The following is a 10,298-nucleotide window of genomic DNA, read 5'->3' as shown; positions in this document are numbered from 1 at the left end:
GAACCCGCCACCTTAGGTGTACGTGGCTGGCGCCTTAGCCGGTTGAGCTATAGGCGCCGAGCCCAGTTTTTCTATTTTTAGTAGAGACAGGGGTCTTGCTTTTTGCTTAGGCTCATCTTGAACCCATAAGCTCAAGCTATCCAACGCCTTGGCTTTCCAGGATTACAGGCGTGAGCCACTACACCCAGCACTCCACCTGTTTAGAAATACCCAGAATCACAATTCTCAAACCAGCTTCCTCATTGCCTTTCCCATCCCAACCCCAGTCCCCATCCACTGATGGAAGAAGAAAACAAAGGAGCTAAGAAGACCCTAGTGTTGGAGACCACAGGCTGCAGTGGAAGGCAGAGAAAGATGATAGTTCCCAGAGAAAGGAGAGAAGAAGCCAGCCATATGGGTTTCCCTCCCTGAATAGAATCTAGGTGGATAATAGGAAGCAGTAAGGAACAGAGTGGGCCGACCCAAAGAACTCACCTTGAAGCACTACAGAGCGAACTCTGGATGTCACTAATACTGATAAGTCACTGGCTTTCCGAAGACAAGACCTGGTGGGTAGGGAGGAAGAGGGAAGAAGAAAAATAACCTGGGGGAACAGAGTCTTGGGTAATGGGATGGAATAGAGGAAGACTCTAAAATCTTGCCTGCTCTCCTAATGAGCAGCAAATAAGTCTTCTTCAGAGAAGAGTAATGGAAGGCCATTTAGGAATCCAAACTGACAGAAGGCTGGGTAAGGTGGAATTATAAATGATGACTAAAAGAAGGGGAGAATACCTGACATAGTCCAACCACCGGGTCCCTTCCAGAGCTGATAGCCATTTATCCTCAGCAACAGATGACTCTGATAAAGGATGAAGAGATCAGAAGGACAGAGAGATTATGAAAACTTAGATTTCTGGTTTAATTAATATCTGTAGCCTGGGCTCAGCACCTGTGGCTCAAGTGGCTAAGGTGCCAGCCACATACACGTATCTAAGGTGGCGGGTTTGAATCCAGCCCGGGCCCGCCAAAGAACAATGACAGCTGCAACCAAAAACATAGCTGGGCATTGTGGTGGGTGGGTGCCTGTAGTCCCAACTACTTGGGACGCTGAGGCAGGAGACTTGCTTGAGCCTAGGAGTTGGAGGTTGCTGTGAGCTGTGATGCCACAGCACTCTACCCAAGGGGACAGCTTGAGGCTCTGTCTCAAAAAAAAAAAAAAAATCTGTAGCCTGATGTGTTAAGAGTAAGTTGAGTAGGCTCAGCGCCTGTGGCTCAGTGGTTAGGGCGCCAGCCACGTACACCAGAGCTGGTGGGTTCGATTCCAGCCCAGGTTTGCCAGAACAACAATAACAACTACAACAAAAATATAGCTGGGCATTGTGGTGGGTGCCTATAGTCCCAACTACTTGGGAAGCCGAGGCAAGAGAATTGCTTAAGCTTAAGAATTTGAGGTTGCTGTGAGCTGTGACGCCACGGCACTGTTACTGAGGGCAACATAGTGAGACTCAAAAAAAAAAAAAAAAGAAGAGTAAATTGAGTAGTGGTTGCCTAGGGTTGAAAATAGGAATGACATTTCTAAAATTAAATCACAGTGATGGTTATTTAATGTTATAATAAAATTAATTGAATTATATAGTTAAAATGGGTGAAGGGTAAATTTTATGGTATGAATATTATATCTCAATAAAGCTCTTTTAAAAAGAATAAGTTGGGGTCAAAAAGACAGGAAATCAGTGAGTCAGTGGGAAATGGGAGTAGAGGAGAGAACTAATGCTCATTGGGCTAACGGGTTACTCACCTGTAATAAGCAAAAATGCAAACAGGTTAGGGTAAGCAGACAGGAGTGAGGGCAAGCGGTCAAAGATTAGTCTCACCAGGCACACAGAGGGCCCTAAGCCTCAAGTGGGCAAGCTGGACATCAGCAAGAGCAGGCAGCTCATCTGTAGTGCCCACCAGGATGACGTCTGTGTGTCCCGCCTGGAGCATTGCCTCCACTGCCCTGGAGGAAAGGGGTCAAGAAATAAGAGAAGGTATCTGTCCTAAAAACATAATCCTTACTTCCTCTCATCAAACTTCCCCTCACCTGATATCTTCCTTGTTAGGGTCACTGGCTGTACAGAAGCCTCCACAGCGGAGAAGATCACTGCCCCCAGGGTGATGCCACGACAGGCGCTGCAGATGAGTGAGGGTGGTTGTGAGACAAACTCCTAGCCCCCAGCTATTCTTGCCCCCACACTGAGCCCACAGGGACAATCCTTCAGCATTGTCCCTGACCTCCCATGACCCTCTAATCCCCAGCCATTACACTGGCCCTTATACTGACCGGTCCACGGCCCTGATGGAAGTGGCCAAATGCTCTCCTGACCTCACTGTCCAGGATCCGGTTAGGGACCCAGAAGTAACGAGGAAGGCTGTGAAATTGAGAGTGATGTCACAGCTTGGCTCAGAGATTTCATTGTAACATAAAACCATCATTACTAGGAATCTGCTTGGGAGGAACCATTCCAAGAGAATCCAGGTTTAGAGATCCAAGACGTAAGAGGGATAGCTTTGTGGGTGTCCTAGGAGGCTGAAGTTTATTCCTAGCTTTTTAGGATCAGGGAGACGTGGGAATATTGGGAGGGCAGCAGGTGTTGAGGTGCACAGGGGATCACCTGGTGGCGACGTCAAACCTCTCATTGACAGTGCTGACCCTCCAGCCTCTGGCTCCCTGCTTCTTCCGCTCAGTTTCCCAATCTTCTGATGTCTCCAAAAGAGGAATAGGTGGTTTTCTGGAGCCAGAACCCTGGCCTGGAGCAGAAGTGAGGCACAGAGGAGGAAGAAAAGGAATCAGAGACAGCTTCTCAGCTGTTTTGTCCTCAGCCAGCCGTTGTTTTTTCAGACTCCTTACCCTGTCCTTAAGTAAAGCACCCTTACTCACCAGCCTTGCTCAAGGTTATCCCCACATACTGTTGGGCCTGACTGCTCTGAGCTCTGGCTTGGACAATGGCCACGGTCACCTGTGCAGGAAAGGACTGCAGGGTCACCTGTGCAGGAAAGGACTGAGCCATCCACAGGCTCAGACTGCTTAAGTGAAAAGAAGGAAATGAGCCCATGTTTTGCTCTACTGTCTCTGTCACCAAGAAAGGAGCTTCCATGGGTCATGGGGAGTGGGGTCAGGAGAACTATTCTAGAACCATGGAATCATAGAATGTTAATTCTGGGAGGAATCTTAGAAGTTACATCATTCAAAGGAGCTTCCATGGGTCACGGGGAGTGGGGTCCGGAGAACTAGTCTAGAGCCATGGAATCATAGAATGTTAATTCTGGGAGGAATCTTAGAAGTTACATCATTCAAACCTCCTCATTTTTCACAGAAGAATCACCAGGGGACACACTGCTGGTAATTGGCAGAGTCTGGCTGGAATTTAGGGCCTTTATTCTCATTCCACTATTATTCATCTCTGCTCTTCAGCCTCTCCTTGAGGAGAGAAGCAGGGAGAATGAAAAGAGGGATGCTGGGGGTAGGGGAGGACTGAAAGATGCAGGGAAAGGATCCTGATGTTCTAAGGAGAGGAAAATTCTAGGTTAGGGGCCTCTTACCTGGAAAGCCTGGGGCTCTAGTCCTCCAGCCTCAAAACCAACTCTAAGAAGTCGAAAGTCTCGGCCATGAATCAGAATCTCCTCAGGGATAAATTTGAGTAGGGACCCTGGGCGGAGGAGCTGGACTCGGGACAAGCCACTCACTGAAGTCAAGAGGTAAAGAGCAGTGTAACATGGACCAGGGTCCCTCTAGAAGGAACTCTTCTAGTCCAACCATTCCGTAGTGTTTTCTGAGAATAGAGGAAGGATGAGGAGGGGTTTCAACAACCCCCCCCCCCCCAGTGAGCTCCTTCACCAAACTCCCCACACTTACCAGCTTCTAACCGCCCAATGTTGATCAGGGCAAAATCATATTCACTGCTCAGGGGAGTGTCCTAGAGGAAGCACATGACTGATGCTACAGACATCTGAAATAACACTCATTTCCCTGCTTTTTTTTTCCCGTAAGCTCTTCAAGGGAATAACCCCCCTAGAGATAGTTCCCACTGACCATTGCTGGTATAGTCAAAAGACTGCCCGTAACCCATGTTTGTCTAAAGCCTTCTCAACTCCCCTGCCCATTCCCCACTGAAAGCCATCCTTTCTCTTACTCTAACCACCTTACCTGGTGCCGCTGCCATCCATGGGGCTGGAAGATGACCCTAAAGTTGGTACAGATCAGAGTTCCAGACAATTCAGGTTCCAGACCCTTCCTCACTCCTGGAGCCCAGGCAAGGATCTGTTCCCCTAAAGGGGAAGAAGGGAAGCCAGGTTATGGCTTCCCCATGTTGTCCCCACTTGAGTATGCCCGCTCCTCTGATACAGGGGCATCTGAAGTGAGAAGAGAGCCTCCCCTAATCTCACTAGAATGTGAGCCTATGAGGAAAGAGAATTTGTTTTTCTTTTTTTTTTTTTTTTACTTCCGTAGCCAGAACAGGCACATAATAGTCACTCAAGTATTTATTGAATAAGTAAATGAGAAAAGGGGCAAAAGGGTAAGAAAACAGAGGGACTATCAAGTCCAAACTGGCAGCAAGCACCAGATAGAAGAGAGAGCAAGCCTCAGGCAGAAGCTGTGGGCCAGGAGAGGAAGGAATACAGAGGTATCTTTGGTGCGGGCATGAAATGAGGTTGGTATAGGATGAAATTTCGAGGAGCCTTTGGAGATCAGAAGTATTGAAAGTATTATTACCTACCTGGAAGGCATCCGGAGGCCAAGGAACTGCTGAGCTGACCACTTCTGAGCTCTGGCATCCTGCTTCTCTGGACAGTCTTTGGTCTGGAGAGCTGAGAAGGGTGTAGGGTTAATCCCCAGGCCTCCCCGACCCTGAGGTCTGAGATTACCCCAGCAGCCACTTTGGGAGACCTACACCCGAGACTCTCAGGGGAAACTGAGATCAGTGACTGTGGGGAGCGGAGGACCGGTCCAAGGCTGGCAGACGTTAAAGGGAGGGGCTGGTTAATGGATAATGAGACGATGAACTTGAGACATGAAGAAGGCACCCAGAGAGAGCCTCATCGAAGGAAGGTGATATGACAGGCGCACCCTCCTCCTCTAGGTCCCTTGCTTCCCCCTCTTTTGTCTCCACCTTGCCCTATTCTCACCCTCTTGCTAACCCCCCACATTTCTTCTCCTTACCCCCATCTCTGGTTCCTCCTTCTGGGGGGTAATGTTGAAACTCTGGCCCCGGCCCCCCCACCACATTTCTCTGGCTCCATCCGGGGACAGAGCAGTTAAAGGTGGGAAAGTTCGAGGATGCTCAGCTTCCTCAGGGAGAAGCTGACCCTTGCAGTTGAGAAGAGAGATCTTAGGGAAAAGGGCAGAGGGATGGACACGAGGAAAAGCAGCATCTGAGGTGCAGGGAGCACAATTTGGGGGTTTGGGAAAAGGTGTGTCCAGGCCAGCCTGAGTAGGCTCCTCGGAAACTTCAGGACTCTGGAAGGAAGAGGGATGCCCAGCCCCTTAAAGGAGAATACACACAATTTTGCAAAATGGAGGAGCCTGCGAAAGATGAGGGGAAATGGGGGACGGGGAGAAAAACACCCAGACTCCCTTCTTTACTCCAAGCCCAGGTCCTATTCTCTTCCTGTTCGTGAGCATAGAGGCTGTTTGAAGGGAACAGTAATAGATTTTCAAACTGGAATGATTTGGGCTACCTCTCTGGAGTCTCTGTGATTTCCCTGGGAAGCTGTTTTTATATTTTGTTTTGTTTTTGATTTTTTTTTTTGGTCTTCTCAAAGGGGGAGTAAGTGGGGGAGAAGCATATGTAAAAGTAGTTCAAATCTCCTTACTGCCTCCCCCACAAACCTAAGAAAAATAGTTGAGAAGGGGAAGTAGATGAAAATTGGATCTGGGGGGATTTTTGTAGGGGAGACCCAAGAATTTGGGAGAGGTGCTGGTTTAAGTGTTTTTGTTTATCTTTCTCCAGAAAGAATGACACATACCTCACGTGGAGTGCAGTGAGAAGTATGGAGAGAAATTGAAATGTGCCCAAAATGCCCAGCACCAGGTATGTTGGTGTGCAAGGTCTTGGGGAGGAGGTGGAAGGAAAAGATCTGCCCATCACACAGACCCACCCCTCAGCCAATCAAGTGGAGGAATAGGACTCCACCCTCCATCCCAGACACCAGATCTCCAAATGAATGATTCATGTTCAGGACTCTTAAAGCTGAGGGCAGGAAACCTCTCTTCAGTTCAGCAGTTGCATCTCCCTTCCCTCCTCCCTGCAACCCAAGAAGCAAATGTGGGGGTGTGGGGCCACTAGGAAGGTAGTGAAGGAGCTGCAGCCAAGGGTGACTTGGGGCAGCAATGTAAAAATATTTATTTCAACATGAAATAAAATACAAAATAAGAATTAATGAGCTGCTGTTTTATTGTTTCTGAGTCTACAGAGGCAGCAATCATTGGGTTGCGAGGCCCAGTTTCCCAAAGTAACATTCAACTCTCCCCTCTCCCCAGTGCACACACCCTTCTGACTTTAAAAGTTCTCTGTCTCAGGCAGCGCCTGTGGCTCAGTGGGTAGGGCACCAGCCCCATATAAGGAGGGTGGCGGGTTCAAACCTGACCCCGGCCAAACTGCAACAAAAAAATAGCTGGGTGTTGTGGCAGGCGCCTGTAGTCCCAGCTACTCAGGAGGCTGAGACAAGAGAAGCACCTAAGCCCAAGAGCTGGAGGTTGCTGTGAGCTGTGACACTACAGCACTCTACCAAGGGTGACAAAGTGAGACTCTGACTCTAAAAAAAAAAAAAATAAAAGTTCCCTGTCTTGGCTGCCCCTGTGGAAATAGTGAAGATGTTGTGAGACAGGAAATTGGTCTGGAACAAAGAGGTGTACATCTGCTAGGAAGTTGGTCCAGAAGCCTGATTCTTTAAGTCCTAGGGGCTGTCGAACACACCTCACTTCACCCCCAGGCATTACATGGGCCTCCACTTCTTGGGGGAAGAAAATACTTCCCAAAGTGTGTAGTAAGAAAATAAGAGTATAAGAGGAGGTATACACCACAATTTTAAAATCCCATTATCCACTTTGTCCTCACAACCCTTCATTCAAGAGCCTCATTCTTTTCTTTGACCCTTTGAGGTACAGAAACAGTAGAGTAGTAAAACAGGAAAAGTATCAGGGGAATGGGGTGGAAATCAGAGGGAGTGATTTGGATCAGCACCTCACCAGGAATGCGAAGGGGACGTAGGCTAAGTGACAGAAAGACTGCACCACCCCAGCACACATCCAATAGCAGTGGATGAAGGGAACGGTGGAGGGGCATGGGGCTGTATTAGATTTTTCCATTTTCAGAATCCTGGTCTGGCTGCAGGTTTGTGCCAGGGGTAAAGGCTGCTAGGAGCGGTAGCTGGAGGAGGAAGGTGGGGCTGAGTGACTCATAAGATGAGTCACAGATCCAGTTATAAGCACAAAAAGAGGCCAAGGTCCTTCCCATCCCCAGTCCTCTTAGCTACTGCCAGGCAGCTTCTGTTGCTCTTTTGTACTGCCCCGTATGTAAAGGAGGTGGTTCAGAACAAGTCTGCATGGGGAACCGTAATAAATATTTTGTTAATCACACTAAGTATAGGGGACAAAACACCCTGTAATTTGCAGACTGAGAATCTGCAAAGTGGAAGGGACAGAGTGCCTGTGTGACTCATCTGAGTCTGCAGTTGAAAGGCCTAGAGGAAAAAAGGAAATTAGAAAAATCTGGGGTGCAGGTGATTCTAGGCTAGGAAGGGGCTAATTCTGTCTTCTTAGTGCAGCACTAACTCCTTGGAGAAAGAGAACTCAGCTCTGGGATGACTGAGTAACACAGAGACCATCATCTCTGAAATGCTCCTTTATTGAGGAAGAACAACTAGAACCTTGGACGGATGACTAAAAGGAGCATAAATGGCAAGAGCCTGCTTCCTAGAACTCATTCACAGCCAGCTCCCTCCCTATGGGCTCAGTGTCACCTCCCAAACACACAATACAAAGTTGCCGCTAAATTTTTTTTTTTTTTTTTGAGACAGAGTCTCACTTTATCCCCCTTCACCAACTCCTGGGCTTAGGTGATTCTCTTGCCTCAGCCTCTGGAGTAGCTGGGACTACAGGAGCCCACCACAACACTAGGCTATTTTTTTGCTGCAGTTCAGCCAGGGCCAGGGCTCGGGCCCCACTCACTGAACCACAGGCGCTGCCTTGCTTCTAATTTTTTATTGTCTGTGGGCTTTAGTTTTGCTTGAGAAGAAACTGAGCCAATAGGAGAGGGAAGGTACTTCCCTTCCACAGCCCTACAGCACTGAGTTTAACACCATCCCCATCCTTAAAGAGACTGAATCTTTAAAAAAACTTTTTTATATAATATTTTTATTTGATAAAAACCAGTATGGGGAAAAATCTTTTGGTTAAATCTTATAACTTTCGATAAAACCAGCACAGGTTAAGGAAGAGATTCAGAGACCAATCCTTAGCATACTTGTTCCATTGGAGATGGGGGTAGAGAACACAGCAGGAGTGTAGTACTGTCTTAAACCAAAAGGGGAAAAATAAGAACCCTGAAAGTCTCCCCCTTTCATTAAAAAGCTTCAGTAGGTACCACAGATGCCTTGGATTAAAGGAACTAAGTGCACTTAAATTCAAGCCTGAGAGATGACTTTATCCCTCATCTAGGATGACAGCATCTTCCATCCCCCTCACTCACCAGGGAATGTCTGCTCATTTTGAGTGCACACTATGTACCCCTTCTTTCCTTCTTGTCAGCACAGTAACTGCACAGGCTTGCCTCTTCCACCCCCACCATCTTCCTAAAATACTACAGCCAGTATGAGTGTGTCATTTCCCAGACATTATGTTATGCCATCACCTCCCATCCTATCCAATCCCTCCCCCAAAGAATAAAGCAAAAGACACTTCACTGTCCAGTATAAAAAAATATACATCATCTCAGGGTCCATCATCTTTAGAATGGAGAAGTTTTTCAATGCCTCAATAAAGTTACCTTCTCAAATAAAAAATAATTTAATAAAAAGCCATAGAGCCTAAAGCCCTATTTTGCCATTTTAAACCCTAGATGACCCATCAAAATTTCCATCTTTTTCTTTGAAAAGAAGGCAGAAAGAATTGGGATTGGCTAATTTATAAATAAAAACAAAAACAAACATAACACAAGCCTTCTGGTTTTGTTCATTTGTCCTTGGTTTTTAAAAAACAAAAGTATTAACTAGAAATCTAATGATCAAATCCAAAAACGGCAGTCCAGTGGAGAAACAAAACTTTTCTGGTTTTAGTTTCTGGGAAAATCCCTGGTCTGTTTCCATTCCTACTGGTCTAGGCCAGTATCCTATGACAGAGAGGCTTCAGGGAGAGTTTGAGGAACTTTGGAAATTCAAGGTGGTTGAGCCACCTGTTGTTTGGTGTATGGTGCGGGGTGAAGGTGTCACAAAGTAATGCTGTCATGGATATTGTTCAACCCCCAGAAATGAGGACATCACTAGGGTGAGGTGAGCAAGGCACTCATCTTGGGCACAAAATTTAAGGGGTGCCAAAAACCCAGTAACGAAGATAAATATTATTTTAATGCAATGTGTTTTTAAAAATCAAAATATAAAAATCCATGATGGACAGTATCAAAAATTAGACAGGATCCATCCCAACCAAAGCTCAATTTAGCTTCACTTACCTCATCCTAATGAAGGTCCTGTCAAGATCCTGTCTTTAATATTCTGCTATTTTGTTCAACATGAATTTTTCACATTAATTTTGCAAAATATCACAGTAAAAAGTATCTCGATTACTCAGTTTTTTGGTACCCCTTAAATTTTGCACCTGAGGGGAGTGCCTCTCCTACTGCATTCCAACCCTGCCCAGCCTTACAAACCTCCCTCCACTGGAACATTGTTACTTCTTTGATGGAAAGCAATCTATTTTCAAATAAAAGCCTAAGAATAGCAATAGGAAGTGGCTGAATCAACAGACTAGCAGATTTGGAAAGTGACTTTTGAGAAGGAATCTTTCTAAACTATGAGCAGTTCCAATGAGGAGGCCAGTCTTGGCTGCCTTTACTCCAGAGAAGGAATGGGATGAAAGCTTTCCAGGGTGGGTAAAAGGAACATTTGCAAACGAGCCACCCCACCCCCAACACATACACACATACTCCCAGCCCATGTTTGCCTTAGATCAAATGTGGATTACATTCGATGGGATGGATTATGAGTAACTCAAAAGAGAAATCTAAATACAGAAAAATAGCTCCCTATTATAATACTCTGGACACTTAAGTACACTTATTCCC

General features: G+C 46.5%; 1 protein-coding gene across 1 annotated transcript in view; it reads right to left on the bottom strand.

The window, feature by feature from the left end:
• Positions 1–5,488, bottom strand: part of MTMR11 (myotubularin related protein 11) — a 9,321-nt gene extending 3,833 nt beyond the window's left edge. The window contains 12 exon segments of the mRNA XM_012811745.2: positions 475–545; positions 772–838; positions 1,854–1,978; positions 2,063–2,151; positions 2,303–2,390; positions 2,634–2,769; positions 2,900–2,978; positions 3,562–3,704; positions 3,875–3,935; positions 4,166–4,287; positions 4,737–4,812; positions 5,180–5,488. Of these exon segments, the coding sequence (XP_012667199.2) occupies positions 475–545; positions 772–838; positions 1,854–1,978; positions 2,063–2,151; positions 2,303–2,390; positions 2,634–2,769; positions 2,900–2,978; positions 3,562–3,704; positions 3,875–3,935; positions 4,166–4,287; positions 4,737–4,812; positions 5,180–5,245 (1,123 nt within the window). The 5' untranslated portion in view covers positions 5,246–5,488.
• Positions 5,489–10,298: the final 4,810 nt, after the last annotated feature.

This window comes from Otolemur garnettii, unplaced genomic scaffold (genome assembly GCF_000181295.1).
Source record: "Otolemur garnettii isolate 467f Iridium unplaced genomic scaffold, OtoGar3 scaffold00174, whole genome shotgun sequence".
NCBI lineage: Eukaryota > Metazoa > Chordata > Mammalia > Primates > Galagidae > Otolemur > Otolemur garnettii.
This window is presented reverse-complemented; position numbering and strand designations above follow the sequence as displayed.